This window comes from Manacus vitellinus, unplaced genomic scaffold, assembly GCF_001715985.3.
Source record: "Manacus vitellinus isolate BGI_N305 unplaced genomic scaffold, ASM171598v3 scaffold_61_pilon, whole genome shotgun sequence".
NCBI classification, from domain to species: Eukaryota; Metazoa; Chordata; class Aves; order Passeriformes; family Pipridae; genus Manacus; species Manacus vitellinus.
The window spans coordinates 2,346,427-2,366,240 of NW_021940696.1; the positions used below are offsets into that span (position 1 = coordinate 2,346,427).

General features: G+C 54.2%; 1 protein-coding gene across 1 annotated transcript in view; it reads left to right on the forward strand.

Annotated features, from left to right (window-relative positions):
• Positions 1-245: 245 nt before the first annotated feature.
• Positions 246-19,814, forward strand: part of RAB11FIP5 (RAB11 family interacting protein 5) — a 25,168-nt gene continuing 5,599 nt past the window's right edge. Inside the window, exons 1-4 of the mRNA XM_029963720.1 lie at positions 246-331; positions 1,176-1,615; positions 3,374-4,088; positions 13,659-16,187. Of these exons, the coding sequence (XP_029819580.1) occupies positions 246-331; positions 1,176-1,615; positions 3,374-4,088; positions 13,659-16,187 (3,770 nt within the window). The remainder of the gene's footprint in view (positions 332-1,175; positions 1,616-3,373; positions 4,089-13,658; positions 16,188-19,814) is intronic.

A 19,814-nucleotide genomic window follows, 5' to 3' on the forward strand; every position in this document is an offset into this window, starting at 1 on the left:
GGCAGGAAGCAAGACCCCTTTCCCAGAGGTTGCTCCGTGCCCTTCCCGTGGAAGGATTGGGACCTAAATGGAGGTTGGGATTATTTTTGCCTTGTGCAGTGGATGGTTTGGAGGCTTTTCCCATGTTCCTGCCATGCAGAGCTCTGGAGCACAGTCCATATTCCAGGTTTTGTGTGGGGCAGGACAGCGGGAACTATCCCTGGGATCCTGCTGTGGAGTCAGTGGGAGCCTCTGAGCTGGTGGACATGGCCAACATCTCCTTCTGGAGCTCTCACCAGGCAGGAGAATTCCATCAGCCAGCTGTGGGAATGCAGATATTTCCCGAAAATCAGTAACCTGGGTAGAGTTGGGTTGAGTAGTTGCTTCACAGAAGGTTCTCCTTCCCATAAAGGACTCCCAGGATTCACCATCCTTGAAGCACTTGATGCAAGGACACTTTGAGTCAAACCTGAGCACCTTTATTTTGGGTGAGACACAGAAGGTCTGGCAGAAAGTTATTTTGATGGATGTCATTGGGAGCCTTTGCCATTCCAGGTCTGCCTGTGCCTGGAAGGATTTGTTGAGTCACTGGCTCTGGAATATTTCAACCAGGAGGAGAAAGCGCCGCCGGCTTTGTTTTCTTTCCCACCTGAGCTCCCAGCAACCTGACAAGTGACCCTACAAAAATTGGGCCACTGGTAGCATTCCCTGGAAAAGCACAGTGGTGTCTGACAGCAAGGTGGCGTTTTCCAGGTTATTTAGTGGAAGGATGGTGTTTAGGACAAGGGCAGGGATGGAGATGGAGCTCTTACAATGCCATGGTGGTTGAGGGGTGTCTCTGACTCGGGTTTTAGGTGGTACCTGGGACTCTTAGAACAGAATCATGGAATCATTAAGGTTGGAAAAGCCCTCCAAGATCATGGAGTCCAACCTGTGACTGATCCCCACCTTGTCACCCAGCCCAGAGCACTGAGTGCCATGTCCAGTTGTTCCTTGGACACCTCCAGGGGTGGGGACTCCACCACCTCCCTGGGCAGCCCCTTCCAATGTTTAACAACCCTTTCCATGAAGAAACTCGTGCTAGAGAGCACTGGTGCCTTCTCCCACCCCAGCAGCATCTTCTCCAGAGTTCTCCTGGCTTGTGACTCTTGGAAATGACAGAGGCACCTTTCCTTTTCTTTCCTCTCTGGCTCCAGGTGGCACAAGCTGCACTCCAAGGCCGGGAAGAAGGAGAAGGAGCGGGGTGAGATCCTGGTGAGCATCCAGTTCACACGGAACAACCTCACGGCCAGCATGTTCGACCTGTCCATGAAGGACAAACCACGGTCACCCTTCGGGAAGCTGAAGGACAAGGTGACAGGCAAGAAGAAATACGACCTGGAGTCGGCCTCTGCCATCATCCCCAGCAGCCTGGGCGGCCTGGACGTGGAGGATGACTACGAAATGGGGGGCAAGAAGGCCAAAGTCAAGGGCTTTTTCCTGAAGAACAAGCTGCGCAAGTCGTCCCTGACGCAATCCAACACTTCCTTGGGATCCGACAGCACCATCTCCTCTGCCAGCCTGAGCTTGGCAGCAAATGTTCCTGAGGTAACCAAATCCCCGAGCAGACACAGCAGTCTGTCCATGGAGCGCTCTGGTAAGAGGATCATGGATAATCCCTCCCCCTTTTTTTCCCCCCACTCTTTTTTTTCCCTTTGTAAAGGACTGTTGAGACTTTCTTGCAAATCTGTTAACTAATTACTGACCTAATCATGGAATCGTAGGAATGTGGGGTTATTTGGGTTGGAAAAGCCCTCTGAGGTTGTCAAGTCCAGCACTACCAAGGCCACCACTGACCCATGTCCCCAGGTGCCACATCCACAGGGATTTTAAATCCCTCCAGGGATGGGGACTCCACCACTGCCCTGGGCAGCTGTGGCCAGGGCTGACCAATCCATCGATGCAATTTTCCCAATATGCCAGCCTGACCCTCCCCTGGCACAACTTGAGGCCTTTCCCTCTCCTCCTGTCCCTTGTTCCCTGGGAGCAGAGCCCAACCTCCCCCTGGCTCCCCCCTCCTGTCAGGGAGTTGCAGAGCCAAAAGGTCCCTCTTGAGCCTCCTTTTCTCCAGGCTGAGAATCAGTGTCCTGCAAAAACCCTCTGAGATCTTCTGCCTTCTGCCTTTGTGCTCGGCAGAACGGGGAGAAACATCCAAGATTTTGCTTTTCCGTGCCTGGCTCACGTTGATGCTCCCTGTCCTTCCCGCAGCGCCACGAGCTCCCGGGGTACGAGGGTTCCTCAGGGCTGTTTCTTCTCACCCCTCAAAGCGGGTCCCTGACACTGGAAGGCCCCAGGAGAGGGCTGGGGGAAGCTGCTGCTGCCCTGCACTGGGTCACTGGTCTAACGAGCCGCCTCCGGCTTGGAGGCAAAGCCGGAGCAGTGCCCAGTTCCCGGTGATTAAAACAATCCGAGCTCTTGGCGCCCGGAGAGCGGCGATTTCCAAACAAAAAAGGCCCTTGTAGGGAATTAATTCTCGCCGTCCCTTGAAAACGAAATATGTAATTAGGTGGTTTAATTGGCTGGCCACAGCCAATTCCCGGATGGGGTGGGAGATGCCGGGGGGTTTCTGCTGGATGACGTTCCCACATGTCGTGTCCGTGGCTGGAGAGCGAGTCGAGACACTGCTCTGATCCCATCATCCTTGGCATGAACCTTCCATCTAATGCCAGTTCCCGTGGCAGGGGCTTGGAACTAGATAATCTGTAAGGTGTTTTCCAACCCAAACCATTCCATGATCCTATGAAGGAAACATCTCCAGCCAGGAGGGGAGAGCAGCTGGTTGTCACCTCAATCCAGACAGTCCTTGTCTCTGGGTCCTCCACGATTTTTAACCCCAAAAGTCTGCAGTATCCACAAGGTCGTAGAATCATGGAATTGTTAAGGTTGGAAAAGACCTTTAAGATCCTCAAGTCCAACCCTCAGGGCAGTTGAGAGGGAGATGAAGGCACTGGATTCTCCTGGCTTGTCATACCTGGCTGGTTGGAGCAGAGCTCAGGGCCTTGTCATCTCCTAATCATGCAAACTCCGAAGTCACACAGAAGCATTAAACCCTCTAAGTAGTTTCTGGGGAGTTTCTTGCATCTATTATCCATCTCAGATCCTCTCAGACAAGGGGCTTATGTTACAGAGTCTCCTCTCTGGGTCCTGCAGTGGGAGGTGACGTGCTCAGGGAAAATATTGTGTGTCCTGTATCTCCACTTAGTTGTATCCCGGGCTCTGCATTTCAAATTTAATTATAATCCAGTGGAGCCCGGGAGCTGGGGTGACTTCAAGGCTCTCTTTAGTGTTTGCAGGTAGGAGATAACGCTGCTTGTCACGTCCTCACCTCTGTTTTGTGCTCAATCTCCCCCCCCAGTGAAAGACTATTTGCCGTCTCCCAAGCTGACCCACAAGAGAGCGTTCAGCGACGACGTCTCCCAGGTCAGCCCGGTCCTGGAGCCCAAAGCGATCCAAAGCCTGAAGCCAAAGAACGATCCCGTGTCCCGTTCTTCCCTCTGCATCAACGGGAGCCACGTTTACAGCGACGAGCCCGCCCCGAAGAGCCCCGCGCCGGTGCCGCCCGGCTCTGCCCCGCTGCCCGTGCCCGCCGTGCCCAGGAGGCAGGACGAGGGGTTCGGCTTCGCCCCGCTCCATCCCGACCCCCACGAGGCGCCCTGGGGGGTCGGCGGCTTCGAGAGGCCTCAGCAGAGGGACGAGCCGAGGTTCATCCCGTCTCCTCCCAGCTTAGCCCTGCAGGAAGAGCTCAAGGTCTCCACGAAGGCCGTCACCCTCAGCAACCACCTGGGCAGGGCCAGGATGGAGGAGAGCAGCCGCCTGGAGAACAAGCCCACCCAAGCCGCGGCACCCGTGGGCTTCTCCTCGGACAAACAGCCCGAGGAGGCGAGGAAGGAAGAGAAGAAACCAAAAGGCGGCTTCTTCCACCACGGGGGCAACCGGAGCGAGGCGGGGAGCAAAGGCCAGGGGGAGAAAGTGGGACCCTCCGTCCAGGCCGCGGCGGCGGGAGACGAGAGGAGTAAGAGCAGCGGCTGGTTTGGTTCAAAGGAGCCCAAAGATTCCCCTCAGAAACCCAGGTCAGTGGAAAAGGGGGTGTGGAGATATCCAGGCTGTTGATTCCTGCCCCAAATTCCCGTCTTCAGAGGCTGGGAAACGCTCCCGGGATCAGCGGAGCGCCGGCCCCGCTGCTCGGGCGAGGCCACAGCAGGGAAGAGGCTTCCTTGGTCTTAAATGTCTCAAAGGGAAGGGGATTTTTCCTGGATTCTCTCCTGGCTTCTGCCACAGCCCAACTCTGTTTATCCTTGTGGGATGTGTTTTCCACTCAGGGAGGGAGGGATCCCCTTCATGGAGAGGTTTCCCTCTGCAGGGTGAGGCTCAGGGTGTGGTCACACCAGGTGTTTCTGTGGCCTTGAAATAAAGGATCATTATCCTTTAATTAGCTGAAAAGGCTTCCCTGGAAGCCAGTGTGGGATGTGGGATATCATGACATGTAATCACATTATTTTTATTAACCTCCCACCCCTTCTGCGTGGTCTGGTCACTTTGATAACTTGAGATATTATTAATAGTCCCAAAGTCACTAATCCCAACCCTGCTCTTTCCTCTTCCCATTCCACCCAGCCTTCCCTTCTTATGAATCTCTAACTGTTCTCGCTTTCTGTGATGATTCATCCCCCCAAATCCTCAGCCCTGCCTTTGTGGCACACAAAGGGTGATGTTTGTGCTGTTTCTGTGAGGAATTTATCACTTGTGTCCATCCCTGGAGCCCCCAGGAGCTGAGCTGGGAGTCCAGAGGTTTTTTTTTTTCTGACTGTTTTTAACCCATTTCCTCCCTTTCCCTCAGGAAATGGGTTCAAAACAGCCAGAAAAAAATAACCAGGAGTCGAGAGCTGGTTGAATCTACAAGGTTGATTCATTATAGGGATTTTCTAATCTGGGCTGACTTTAACCTAATTTATTGAGCAGAAGGATTTGAATTCAGTCTAAGCCTCCTTTAATGAGGAGGCCACTCGTGGTTTATTCCACCTAAAGAGGCTCCCACATAGGTTAAACCTTTTAGAGGGATGAGCACATCCCTCAGCCTGGCTTCAGGACAGGGGCAATTCCTGAAATTCCTCCTCCAGAATTCCTGCTCTCCTCACCCCACACGAAGCTTTGAGGCTCCACGGGCAGAGCTGGGGAAACTGAGGCAGGTGGGAGCTGCTCCCCTGGGTCAGGAATATCCCATCTCACAGGCCTGAGGCTCTTTCCCCCCAAAAGTGTCATGGGAGAGGGAAGGTTGGCACAAAGGGATGGGAAGGACCAGGCAGGATGTGAGAGCTCCGTCCTCAAGCTGCTCCAGCAGCGGGAGAGACAAGTGGGAGATCCTTGGACTGCCATGGCTGCATTCCTATGGATGGGTCTGTCATTCCCCATCCCTGGAAGTGTCCAAGGCCAGGTTGGACGGGGCTTGGAGCAACCTGGGCTAGTGGGAGGTGTCCCTGGTTGGAACAAAGTGATCTTTATGGTCCCTTCCTACCCAAACCATGCTGTGATTCCATGATTCCCAGGACACTTGAAACCCTGGTAGGGATTTGGTGCCATATCCCAGTGCCAGATTTGTGGATGAGCCTAAAGGAAATACTTATGGTCTCTGAATCCTGTCATTGAGGAAGGACAGACTATTCCCTCTCAGGATTGTTCTTTTAATTTTTCCATCTAATTTTGGGACAATAAACCTGCTCTTTAAGTCCTAGAATAAAAAAAATCAAGCCATAAAAATCCTGCTGTATCCAGGCAGGGATTCCACAAGCTGCCTGAGCACTGTGAGCATGGGATGGGATGGGAAAGGATGGGATGGAACGGGATGGGAGCTGCCCTCTGCATCTCCCTCTGGAGCCTTTTCCTTGGAAAGTGGGTGAGAAACCAGTGGGTTTCCTCCTGCTGGGAAGTTCTGGGAAGGAGGCAGGCAGGGCTGTGTGTTCCAACCTGATGCAGGAGCTGTGCCTGCCCCACTCCCCTTGGACACAGCTGATTTCAAGGCCGGGATGTCTCAATTCCAGTTGGAATTTGGTTCCTGGAACATCCAACCCAGCACATAATCACAAAGCTGCCCTTAAACTCTGCTGGTTTCTAACAATCCCTGCCTTTCCTAAAATGCTGGACACATTCCCACCGTTACTCCTTTCCCAGAGAGTTTTCACTCCATGGTTTTTGGGGTTTTTTTAAATCCACTTCAGTGCTCTCACAGTTTAATTTCAAGCTCAGCCGAAGCTGAGCTTTGCTGGGAGTCATTTTGCCGAGGATCCCGTCTGTCTGACAAGGAAAAACTTGGATGAGCCATGTGACAGCAGCTCCTCTGGCTGGGATTCTCTCTCCCAGAAATAGGAATGGCTTCGGAGTGGCGCAGGATGGAGGGAACAAATTCCCAGGAGCCCCCTTTTTGGGGCGTTTAGAAACGTCTGAGTGGGTTTTAGCTGCAGTTTGCAATTGAAAATGGGAATTAATGAGCTTAAACTGGAGCAGGGGGGGGAATTTAAAGTGGATGTTGGGAGAAGTGTCTAATGGAGGATGGGGAAGCGCTGGAGCTGCCTGGCTGGGAAGGGGGTTTCTCCCTCCCAGCATCCAGGGATTTGGGAGTGGGATAGATGAGAACCTTTGGGAAGCATTACAAGGTGGCAAGTGGTGGCAGGTGGTGCCTGAGTCTGATTTGATGCAGAAGTGGCCTTTTCATCATCCCAGGGGGATGATGTGCCTCCATCCTGGTGCTTCATTTTTCCTGGCCATTAATTACGAGGTCATTACTTCTCCTAATTATACAGAACTCTGGTTTTATTCTCCTTCCTCACGCGGAGGGACCTCGTGGACCTCAACTCTGAGTCAGCTCAAAGCTGTCAAAGAGCTTGTTAGGTCTTGGTGGCTTCCCACTGCCAGAGGGCAGGGTTAGGTGGGATATTGGGAAGAAATTCCTGTCTGTGAGGGTGGGGATGCCCTGGCCCATGTTGGGCAGAGAAGCTGTGGCTGCCCCTGGATCCCTGGAAGTGTCCAAGGCCAGGTTGGAGCAATGTGGGATAGTGGAAGGTGTCCCTGCCCATGACAGGGGTGGGACTGAATGGTCTTTAAGGTCCTTCCAGCCCAAACCATTCCATGATTCTGTGATCTGTGGGGGTTCTGTGAATGCCCATCTGCAGCTGGAGGAGCTGTTCAGGTTCCAGTGTAACTTGTAGACCTGAAGATGGATTAACCTTTGTCCTGGAGAGAACCAGCCTCTGAACGAAGCAGTTTGACGTCTTTGACTTTGACCTGCAGAAAGGATTTTTCCCCTCCTGCTCTCCTGATTCTGGAAATTCAGCTTTGTGGCTCCTGTCAGCAGCATCTCCTCACCTTCAGGCCCACCACAGAGAGGTCAAGTTTCCCCTGGAGCTGAACGTGGCGTGAGAGCATCAAAATCAGTCACTTTTGCAAGACCGAAAACCTCAACCTGTAATTAGTTAAGAAGGTCTGTAATTAGAAGGATGGTTCCAGCTGAGGTTTAAAACTCTGCCTGCAGCTAAGACCAGCTTGGCACAGCTCGCCTTTAAACACTTGCTCTTGCAAAACACACCCTTTCTAAAATAAGGAGCTGCTGACTTTGGGCTGGGTTGAACTTCAGCTTCACAAAAAGGTTTTTTTTTGTTCTGTTTTTGGGGGAGTTTTGCTGAGCCATCAGCACATGAGCCGGAGGTGCAAACCCATCTGGGTGGAGAACGAAGACTTTTCAGCCTTCAGCTGTTATTTACATGTGGTTTTCCTTGATTCTTGACAGGGGAGCAGCTCCCTGGCTTTGCTAATCCATGTGAGCTCCCGGGGCTTTGATACTGGGTTGAATGGGAGCAGTAGGAAGGTGGTGTTTGCTCTTTGGAGGCTGAATAAAAGGCTGTTTGGGGTTTGTTGTTTTTAAGGTTGAGTGGTCAAGGGTTGTGGTGTAAGGAAGAAGCTCAGCAGGTTTATTTGAGGCAAAGCCTGGGGCTAAAACAATCAGTTGGAGTGTTTTTCAGGCTTTCCTACAATGTTATCAGAGCTCTGCAGGTCCTGCTTCCTGTGCTGTGAATCCCCATGATAAAAAAGGGGCTCCATCTTGGCCTTGGCAGTAGAAAAAGAGAGAAACTGTGCTCTGTCTTGTAAAAATAGTTGCATTAGTTCCATTTTCAGGTTAAACCCCCTTCCTTCTTTGCTGCTTTGGTATGGGGAAGGTGTAAAATCCCTCCCCCACCTCCTCTGTCACTCCCCTTCCCAGAGTCCATCCCCTTGGATCCAGCAGTGAGGCCAAATATTGACTCGAATTCCTCACTGTTTCTCATGTTCTCCTAAAAAATACACTTCCTAAATGCTGGAGGTGGGGAGAAGGTTTGGAGTGGTTGGAGCAGGACAGGCTGGCAGCATTGGAGTTAAACACAGACGAGTGGGACAACCCCCATTATTGGGGAATTCCAGAGCAGAACCTGGGAAGCTGCAGAGTTTGATGAAGAGGAAGATGAAGGCCATGATGTGAGACCCAGGATGTAGTGGATAACAGTGGATGAATCCATGTGGGAGCCATCAGGATCACATCTCTGGCCCAGGTCTTGCATCCAGGAGAGCTGCAATGCCTGCATTGGATCAGTCGTAGGGGTGGAGCTGGGATCAGTGTGAGGAGCCTGGAAATGGCTCTTAAAATGCTTCTACCTCCCTTTTTCCTGCTGAGCCTGCCTTTCCCAGGGATGGACACGGAGCAGGATGGTGAGTCGGATCCAAAGCTGGCACCAGCTCAGCCCTGATGACACAAAAAATGCTTTGTAGCTGTCCAGGTAAAGCACAGCCCCACTCCCCCACTCCTGAAAGTGGGAATGGGGGTTGGAAATTTGCATCTGGGCTCCTACTACCCAGATTTCTTTCAATTATTTTTTTATTCCCCTGGTTTTGGGAGCAAATGCTTATAAAGGAGGATTTGTCCATTTTAATCAGGATGATGGACAGGTGAGGCCCAAGGGGAAAGTAAAGTGGTTATTGCACAGATAATTGTTGTAGATTATTTATTAGGGATAAATCCAGTTCTTTCACCCCCAGAATTCCTATTTAAAAGCAGCATTTGCTTATATTTCCTGACTCATTCCCTCTTGGCTTCCCACCCTGCACAAAAAAGTCCCGGAGTGCCGTACCCATCTCTTCCCAGCCCCTTTCTGCACCAATCCTGTTGTGCCAGCCCTTCTCCTGCCGGTGGGAGGAAATTCCTGATCCCTGCCAGGCTTTGAAGCTGCTGCAGGAGCCTCCAGCACCCCTGAAAATACGGAAAAACGGGGCAAAAAGCAGGTTGTGAGCGGGAGGGTTGCAGTGCATCCCTGGACCTCCTAGGAGGGATTTTCCACTTGAGCTTCAGCACAGCTCTTCCCCTCGGCACATTACGGGTGGATTTCTCCCTGCCCTCCCCAAACTCCGGCTTTTCCAGCGCATGTGCTGTTTTATCTGCACGGTGCAGAGTCACCCACCCTCCTGCAGACGGGCTGGGGCTGGTGCTCTGTCACTGCAGAGCTGGGGCGCTGCCCTGAGCCTGAAATCCAGGCTGGGATCCACAGGGAAAAATCTCCCTGCATTGAACAAGCTGTTTCCACTAGACTTTTTTCTTTTTTTTTCCATCAGGGGGTTGCTCAGCAATATTTTATTCCCTTTTTTTTTTTTTTTCCCTATTACTGAGAGGCTAAAACTCGTCTGGGAAGTGCTGCCAAACAAATAAGTGAGGGCAGAAAGGTACCCGCTATTTATTTTGGCTGGCAGAGCCTTGTGCTGGGAATGGGAGGAGGAGGAGAAGGAAAAAGGAGGAGGAGGAGGAGGGTGAGTCAGCGTTTCAGTGCTGCAAAGAGCTTCCACCAGGCTGCTGCAAGCGGAGGTTTCCCTCTAGAGGAATCCGCCGTCCTCCGCTCCTCCTTTCACTGAGCACTTCCAGCATCAGGGAGAACGGGAAAAGGGGCTTTTTTAGGGGATGGATTATTTGTGGGGAGAGAGGTTTTCTGCCAGTGCTGGGCTGGTCACCAAGACAGAGGTGTTTGTGCCAAGGAAAGGGGTGGAACGGTGAGAGTGCAATTTGAAAACTCGGGGGAAAGTCACAGATTCTGAGGAAACAGCCCCAAGTTGCACCAGGGGAGGTTTAGGTTGGATATTAGGGAAAATTCCTTCATGGAAAGGGTGGTCAGGCATTGTCACAGCTGCCCAGGGAAGTGGTGGAGTCCCCATCCCTGGAGGGATTTAAAATCCCTGTGGATGTGGCATTTGGGGACAGGGGTCAGTGGTGGCCTTGGCAGTACTGGGGGAATGGTTGGACTGGATGATCTTAAGGGGCTTTTCCAACCTAAAGAATTCCATGGTTCTTCTGCCTGGAATTTGCAGCTGAGAGGGGCTTGTGCAGCCCCTGAGCAAACCCTGGTGGGTCCCAGCAGGAATGGGGACAGGAAAAATCCCTTTTGTAGATGTTGTGAGCTCACTCAAGACAGAAAGGAAAATTCCATAGGGGGGTTTTAGAGCAGGAAAACCAGAATCTGACAAGAAAAGGTGAATTTAAGTTCTGTGTTTATATATTTAGACGTTGTCAGCAAGTCCAGCACGGCATGAGCCTCATCGTGACTTTACAAGGGCCTGGAGTGACAGGAATGGCTTCCCACTGCTGGAGGACAGGGTTAGGTGGGATATGGGGAAGGAATTTTTCCCTGTGAGGGTGGGGAGGCCCTGTCCCAGGTTGGGCAGAGAAGCTGTGGCTGCCCCTGGATCCCTGGAAGTGTCCAAGGCCAGGTTGGAGCAGCCTGGGCTAGTGGAAGGTGTCCCTGCCCATAGGCAGGGGGTTTGAACTGGATGATCTTTAAGATCTCATCCAACTCCAACCATTCCATGATTCTGTGATGACTTGGGGAATGAAGACAGGATCATCTGGGGTGGGTTTGAAGAGACCTCGAGGCTGTTTCTCCACCTGTGCAGATGCAGTTTGGGGTGAGGGGCTGCTGTGGCATCAACCACCCCCTGAGGAAGGAGCTTCAGCCACTCAGCCTTCTGGCAGCTCTGAAGGTCGTTAGCGGGGAGTGCTCATTAGGAGCCTGCAGCTGATTAATGCTCTGGAGCCATTTAGAGCTGGAGCCCAGCAGAGCTGGATCGGGCCTTGGATGCTCTTACTCAGCATTAAGAGCCACAAATCATGGATCTTAATCTGGACCAAACCATGGAAGCAAGTGCCAGCAAGGAGCAGGACGAGCAGAGGGAGGGCAGTGGGGTGTGACATTGCACCACCCTCACATGGTGGTGGTCCAGCTTGGAGTTTGCCACCTTCCCTTTCCAGCTGGAAAGGAAAATTTGCCATGTTTTGCCCTGTTAAAACCCACTTGTGGATGTTGTGAGCTCCCTTGGGTGATGAGCAGCTGTGCTTCTCTTCTGGGAAGCTTAAACATGATGGCGATTAGGGAAAAAGGTTCAACCACACGCTGATTCCCGGGTTGGGAATGCCGGGAGATGTTGGCTTCCAAGCAGAGACCATCAGCTTCTCCCATCACTTCTTCTGGGGACCTGTGCACACCTGTGAAGAGCTGGGCTGCTCACGGTGGTTCCTCCACCCTGGTCCGAGCAGGAGAGGACATGGAGACCCGTCGGAGCACGGCCGGGCTGTTTGGGGACCGGGATGGGCACGGCCATCACTGCTTAGTGACAGCAGGAGAGGGCACCCACGAGCTGTCTCTGCCCACAGCTGAGCTGCAGGTTTGAGTACAAATGAGGGGTTTGAGCCACCTTGTGTCCCTGGATTCCTAATTCTGCTCAGTGGTGTCCGGCACGGTGTCCGGTGGCTGCTGGAGCTGAGCCTGTCACTCCCGGCCGCTTCCTGTCCGTGTTTTTTCTACCAAAAAACTTGGATAAGGGGATTTTGGTGCCACTGATGGCATAAATAAGCACCTTTCCAAGGGTGATGCATGAGGGGGGCTCTGAAGCTGCCAGGAGTGGGGAGAAGTGGGGCCTCGTGGTCCGAGGGGCGCTGCCGGCTGTCGCCCTTCCTGCTTTAAAACCAGCTGGCTTCACCAGCCCACAGTGTCAGCTTTTGCCTCAAGATGGCATTTTTGTGCTTTAAAACGTGCCCAAGGTGTTTTGTGCATCCTCGATAACAGGAAAAGAGTTGTCCAAGTAACTTTTTTTTTGCTTGATTTTGTGTTTGATCTTCTGGTGATTCCTGCGATCCCTTCCAGCAGCTCGGGAGGGAAATCCCGAGCTGTGACCCCAGGGCTGGACAGACCCTGTGGATTGTGGCAAAGTAATTCATTTATTCATTCCTTGTTAAAGTTTGATGTGCCCAGTGCTGGCTGATCCATGTCCGTGTTTCTCCCAAACCCCAAAAGTGGGAGCTCTGAAACTTGTGGCCGTAATCCCAGTGGATCAGTTCTGGTGCTGAGTGCCCCTATCCTGGGGATGGGAATGCTCCTTCCAAGGGTGAATCAAGGGGATGGGGGCTCAGGAGGAGGGAGCGTGGCAGCTGGAGCACCGGTTGGGGTGTGGAGTGTTCACACCACACACTTTGGGATGTGAAAACCATTGAGCCTGGTGAGGGTTCCTTGGGGGTGGTGATGCACATTGCTGGAGTTGTTCCCAAAGGAAGATCAATGAAATTCCAAAGAAAGGTCAGTGTAGTCCCTCTTGAAAGGGCAGCAAAGAACTGGCCTCCTCCATGGGACTGACAGTCTGAATTCAGGATGTGCTGAATCCATTCCTCCTCCTTGGGGTTCCCTGTGGTGGGGGTTCCAGGCATCTTGGGATCTGAGGCCAGAAGTGACATGACAAAGGGCATGTGGGAGGCTGGGCAGAGTCCAGAATGGAGCCAGGGTCACATCCTGCTCCTTCCTGCCTGGCTCTTGTTCCTTGGCCACCTGGAGCTGTGCTCCCCCCCATCCTGTGCAAGAGGGAGCTCCGTGTCTGCTGCCAGCCTGGTAGTGTTGGCAAACCAAGTCATGAGGGACTGGGGTAAGCTAAAAAAGACTCCTGAGTGCCTTTACTGGTTCAAGCAACCCTGATCCAAGAGCCCAGCCCGGCTCCTCCTGCACAACCTGCCCTTGTTTGGGGCACCAGCCTCGGGACCAAAATCTGAGCCGAGTCCTTGGGCTGCAGGAGGTGGGAAAAACCTCTCGGGCTCCTGGGCTTGCTGAGGCAGAGAGGGGAACGTGGAGAACTGTTCTAGGAGAAGGGCTGCCCTTTCCTTTGTGTCGTGCATGCCCTTTCCACGCCTTGACTCCATAATCATTGCTCTGCCTAACAAGAGCCGAGAATGTGTTTGGTCATTGCATTGCTTGGACCGAAGCGTTTGTGGTGTGTGTGGTGTGTGCTCACAGCTCTGTCACAGCATTAACCAGGAGGACTGTTTTGTCTTCCCTCCACAGCCTGGAAGTGTCTCCTCAGGTAGAAACCAGCTCAGATGCTCCTTCTCATTTTCCTCCCTGCTCCCCCGCCCCGTTTCCTCCTGCCCATCTCGCTCGCATGCCAAGCTCTAACCTCCCTCCCGCTACTGGAGACAGTCAGGCCGGATGCTTGTCCCCCACCAACCCATTCCTCAACTCCCTGCAGAGCAATCCCTTCTTTGAGGACCTCCTCGCTGACCAGGTACTAAATTCTCCTTCACCTACTCACTTTTTCTCTAGTTTCCCGTGTGGGCCGCATGCTTCACCAGAGGTCGCTGGGAGCTTTTATTCCTCTGAGGATTGCAGTCCCTCTGCCTCCCTAAGGCACACAGACCCAGAGAGGGAGTCTCCAGCCAAAAGCATTGGTGTCCCCGTTCCTGAAACCACTCCCCCATCACAAGGAGACCTTCCTCCTCCGGACACCGAACCCGCAGTCCCTCTGCCGCTCTCGGAGTGGGACGATACCTTCGATGCCTTTGCCACCAGCAGGCTCAAACCAGAAGGGAAGAAGGAAAACTTCTTTGCTTCCCTGGCAGCAGAGGGCATGGCTTTCATCGACGATGCCGATGCTGCCAGCCCAACGGAGAGAGCAGCCAAGCCAGCCCACGAGAAGGGCACACAAGGATTCGAAAAGGCCGATTCCCAAATGGACGGTGAAATACCCGCGGCTCTTCGGTCTTGGACAAATTTCTCCAGTTTAGATGTGGGGGCCAACTTGGTGAGCACAACCCAGGAGGCCACGGTGATAGAGGACGTGCTGAGCCCCGTGTCTGCAGGGTCCATGGGGAGGAGGAGGAAGAGCAGCACGCCCATGGTTTGGACAGCCGCGTTTGCGTCGGGAAACTCCGCGGAAAAAGAGGCTTCGACAGCACTGACCACTGGAAGTAGCACCAGGGAGGGAGGGGACAGTGATGAGGAGGAATCCTCTAGTGCAGGGACAAATGGCTGGATGACCATAGCCACCGAAACTGCTCCTGAGCCCTCGGAGAGCACCCAAAGCGTGGCTGAGGAGCGCGTGGGTCAGGACAGCGTGTTCGGCCCACGACCTGCCTTCCTCAGCGACGGCGCCTTCGAAGCCAACAACACATCCCGTGCCGCCGCCCGCGTGCTGCCCAGGAGCACCTTCCCCCCCGAGCTCACCCCAGAAACCCTGCCAGGCAGCAGCGTGGTGGCTGTGCCCCCACGGGTGCTGGCGGAGGTGGCAGCACGGCCGCTCCCTGCCCCTCCCGAGCTGGGGACGGAGCTCCAGGGCGCTGGGAATGAGGAGGACACGTTCGACATCCGGACATCGGTGTACCGGCTCCAGGCCAGCATGAGGCTGGAGGCCAGTGAAAGCCTTGTAAAGCTCAGCTCTGACATCCGTGAGAGGCACGTCGTCCTCTCCCCGTGGACAGGGACCCACGAGCGGGAGGAGATCGCAGCCGGCTTGGCAGTGCCACCCCCAAAACCTCCCCGGTGGTTCGCAGCTGCCGGCGTTGGAGGGGATGGGGAGGAGGAGGAGAAGGCTCGTGGCCCACAGCGAGGCAGTGAGGAGCGAGGGGAAGACACCGAGCGCCCAAAAGCAGATGCAGAGTTGCCAAGGAGCCATGTGAGCAGCGAACCCTCTGTCCCGGCATCTCCCAGCCCGCCTGCCCTAAGGGTGGACATCGCCGAAGCTGGGAGGGAGTTTCTGGTCTCGAAGGATGCTGAATGTGTGGACTCAGCAGAGAGAGCCAGCGAGCTGGGAAAAGGGGACGCCTCTCTGGGGGAAGACCCATCGGAGATGAACGAGATGGATGCAGCTGAGCAGTTCGAGACTTGCACATCCAAGTTCTCCCTGGATGGATCAGGCCAGTCGGGTGCTGAGCAGAGCTGGAGCCAGCCCCGTTTGTCCCCTCAGACGGGGCCCACAGACAGTGCCAAGTGGGAGATGGCCTCTGCCCAGGAGCCGTTCCCTGAGGAGCTCAGTGTTTCAGGACTAAACCCACCTTCCAAGCTAGACCTGGGCCAGCCGGAAACATTCTGGACGGCTCTGGAAGAGCAGGAGGCAGCTGCTCATCCCGCTGGTCTCAGCCCAAGGTTAGCGCGTGGGGAGAGCCCACCCCGGCCGCAGCCGGCATGGGATGATGGTGAGGGGCAAGAGGGACACCAGCCTGAGCCTTGTGCCCCTGGGGCAGTGGCCAGCCCTCCTGAGGAGGCAGAGCAGGGCAGACCCCCCTGCAGCGAGCCCGAGGGGCCGTGGCACTCGGCAGACAGCAGGATAGACTTCAAGAAGGCGGATTTCTGGAAGCCAGACAGGGCGGAGGAGAGGCACAAGCAGGAAGCTCCATCCCCGAAAAACCCCTTTACTCTGGCCCTCAGCCCCAACTCCCCAAGCAACCCCTTCGTGGAGACACCCCCAGACCACCCCCTCCCTGCTCAAGCTGTGCTGCCCGAAAAGCTTGACCAGGGCGACTTCAGCTTCGCCAGCCTCCAGGAGGAAGCCCTCGGGCAAGGCTTCCAGCCCACTAACCCCGCCGGGCACCCGCTCGTGCAGCCTCCCTTCCCGCATGCCAGCCAGCCCTTGGCCTTCTCCACCCCTTTCCTCGTGGCTGCCACTAACCCCGAGCAGTTTGGTTTCCCCTCCCCTGCCGTGTTCCCCGCGAGCCGCGGGGTCCCCGCCGCCTCCAGCCGCGCAGCCGCCCAGCCCTGCCCTTTGCCGCAGCCCGGGGACACACAGGCTTCAGCGCTCGTGGTTTTGCCCAGGGAGACACAGCCAGCTGAGAAGCCCCTTTTCCAGCAGACGACCAGGTGAGCTACTCCGGGGAAGGCGAAGGGTGTGTTAGTTTTGGTAGAGGTGAGCCCCGACTCCCTTCCTGCTCTTATAAGAGGACCCCGGCGCGGTGTCGGCAGCTCCCTGTGTGTTGCTGCAGGTCCTCTTCCCTCACCTTCCCGTGGTCCCAGAGGGTCCAGCCTGAACTGCTTGAAGCCTTGGCTTTCTGGGATCACGGAATGGCCACTGGTGTCCTGTGTTTTCCCTAATGAGGGCAAATGGTTTGAGGCATCCACGACCCGCCCCAGCTGGAAATTCAGCCACTGCACCCGCGTTTCCCTCAGTGCTAATTTTGGCTCCATCATCTTCCCCGTGCTTGCAAAAATAAATGCCTTCTCCATGGCTGCCAGGAGAGCTCCTGGCCGTCCATGCTCTCCTGAGTTCCCTCATGGCATGTGCACAGCTGCTGCCCCTTCCCTTTCCATTCATTCAGCTTTGGTTCCTTTCCTTTGGAATGCCCAATAGGTACTAAAAAAAAACTTCTTCTCTCCATAGCCAAAAAAAAAAAAGAGAGTAGTTTCACCAGGGCAAAATTCTCCCCTCCCTCCTGCCGAGATGCCCGTTGGTTATGAGGCAAGTGGGGTTTAGCCTTGAGGATAACGGGAATGGGAAGGGGGATCCATGGTGGAAAGAAGGGGATGTTCCTCCTCCCAGGCCAGCTGTGGGCTTGTAGAAGCCATGAAGTAAAGATGGTGAGTTTTGGGCATGGAGCCTTGCTCTGTGTCCTTCAGTTCATCAAGTTTTCCTGGTTCCCTCCCCTGCTCTGCCTGGGCAGGAGAAGGTTGTCCTGGGCTCTCTCTGCCCAAGGATCAAGCTCTTACAGTGATTTACTCAGCTCTAGCAGGGATTTACTTGATCAACCTTGCTAATCATGAGGCAAATGGAGCTTCACGGAGGCAGTGAAATGGTAAAATCCCACCTGGCCCAAGAACAATGTTGGTCACAGCCCTGGGGAGAGAAAGGGGAGAAGGCTGGGCCAGCAAAACTGAGCTGAGCTCCAGCCCTTCTTCATGGGATCCTTCCTTGGCTTGAGGGCGGATTTGAGGAGCAAAATGATCTCAGGAGCAAGAGCTGGGGCTGTTGGCTGATATTTTTTCTTATTACTTAGTCCAGATCCTCAAATCATTTTTAATTGCATCATTCATCCCGCAGCAGGTAACCTTGTTCAAAATTTGCAGGGATGGGATACAGAAACCTGCTGACCCTTGGCATGTTTCATGGAAAGAGAAGTGTCCTGCTGTCCCAAAGGGTAAAATGAGGCAGTGAGGGAAGTACAAGACTCTCTGTGTCGATAGGATGAGCTCGTGGTCATCTTCAAGCTCGTGGTGCCTCCATCCAAGGCCTGGCTGGCTCCTGGGATGGAAGTGGGCTTGGACCTGAGGGCTGGTCGTCCTATCAGTGCTGGTTTCTGTCGTGACACACAGCTGAGAAGTCCTGGAACTTCTCTGCTCCGGTTCCTGCTGTGATTGAAGAGCCTTTGAAGAGTTTCCAGGTGTCTCTGGAAAGCTTTGAGGTTCTGCAGTGCTTCATAAGACTGGGGAGAAGTGGTGATTGTCATGGGGTGAAGAGAGGAAAGCTGGAAGGGACCTTTTCTGGGTCCCCATGGCCATGCTTCCCTTTCCCAGAATCATCCCTTGTTAGGATGGCACATGGACAAGAAAAGCTATGACAGAAAAAAAGTGGAAGGAAAAAGGGAAGACTTCAACCTTAGAACAGACATTAAGGCTTGGCTTTAGGGACACTTTTTGGGACAGAAGTGTCCTTTTTGTTCCATCAGGTGAAGGAGGAGCTGGTACCTGGTGTGGACTGTTGAGAGTCTGTTGTGCTGGGGTTGTGTGTCCTCCTCAGGAGAGCTGGAAACCGGGTGTGGGGTCCCATGTCCCCTTCCCAAGTGTCCAGAGGGCTCTGCTGGTCATCTTGTGTGGCCACTGGGGTAAGGTGAGTGCTCAGAGCATCAGGTGTGACACTCAGGTGTGTGGAGGGTCCTTGTCGCTTTAAGAAGGGTGGGGTGGTGCCTTCACTGCTGGGAAGGTGACTTTGGTCACATCCCTGGGACAGGTGGGACCTCAGGGACAGTGACTGTCCTTCAGGGACTCCGCTGCCTTGGAGGGGTGCAGCAGTTGTGCAGCTCCTCACCCATCCCTCAGGAACTCAGGTGTGTGACCGTTCCAGCGTGCCATGGTGCTGGCAGGTGACAGGACTGGGGACATCCCAGGTGCCAGGGTGATGTTGGCACACACTGCTTTGTGCCTTCCTCGTGTCAGGGGTGCAGCACAACCATCATCTGCTGAAAATGAGGCTTCAGGTTAAATCACGTGCCAGTGTCTGTGATTTAAATGCAGTCCTTGTAGAGCCCTTGGAGCTTGGAGAATGGCCTGGCACATCCATGGATAGACCTGGGAGATCTCATCCCGAGTTCAGTCATTCCCTTTCATCCTGGAGACCCTTTTCTCCATGGAGATCTGGCCCTCAGGTGCTGTGTGCTGCTCCACAGCAGATCGATTCCCTTGGATTTGTCCTTTCTTGTCTTGTTCCCTGTGAGAAGCATTTTAATGGGGTGATAAAGACTTGATTTCAGAGGGATTTTTGTCACTGTGCTCAGCAGTGACCTTGGGAGCGTTGGTGAAGCTGTGACACAGCAAGGCTGGCTCAGAGGGGGGGACAGAGCTGGGCCACTGTCACCCTGAGAGGTTTCACCCTGACCTGTTAAGCTCCACCTTGGACTTGGGTCCACTCAGTGTGAGGAATTAGTTCTCTCAAGTTCACGTTCATCAGCCAGCAGATGGAAGCAGATCCAGCTTCTTGGAGGATCCATCAGAACTTCAGACCTGGCTGTGAGGTGTGAAACAGCCTCTGCTCCCCTGGAAGGACCTGGTGCCAACCATCCTGGGGCAGGTGCAAGGATGCCTCCAGCTTCTGGACCTTCTCAGAGTGACCAGTGGAGGGGGCAGAGCCCTGCACACACAACCCCCTGAACAGGAAAGAGTGGGATTGTGATTTATTTTTAAAAATACCTTTTCCAGCTCTGCAGAAATGACTGTTCCCACTGGCTGTGGGCCTGTGACCAGACTTGCAGTGGGGAATGTCCCCCTGCTTTCAAAATGCATCCAAACTATCCCACTGGCATCCCAAGGCAGGATTTCATTCTGTAGTTATGCCAGTTTGGTCCCAAGGTTTGGGCACCTGTGGTGTCCCTGCCCTGGCTGTGGGGGTGCACCAGGTGATGGTGACATTTGGGGCTACTTATGTTCTGGTCTGGCTGTGATAAGGAGTCCTGGTGGCTCCCCCAGTGTTCTCCTCACAACTGCTGGACCGTTTGTGGCCTGGTGGTGACAGCTCTGGTGGTGCAGGGTTTGATCCCCAGTGGGGAGCTTTTGAGGCAACTTCTCCAAGCCCTGACTGAGGTCCATGGATCCCTCTTCATCCTTGCTAGCTGCCCAGGAACCCTGGGCTCTGTCCACATGCTCGGACAGCTCTGGCAAGAGCTCATAGAATCACAGAGTATCCTGAGCTGGAAGGGACCCACCAGGATCATCCAGTCCAACTCCTTGCCCTGCACAGACACTCCAACAATCCCACCCTGTCCCTCAGAGCGTTGTCCAAAC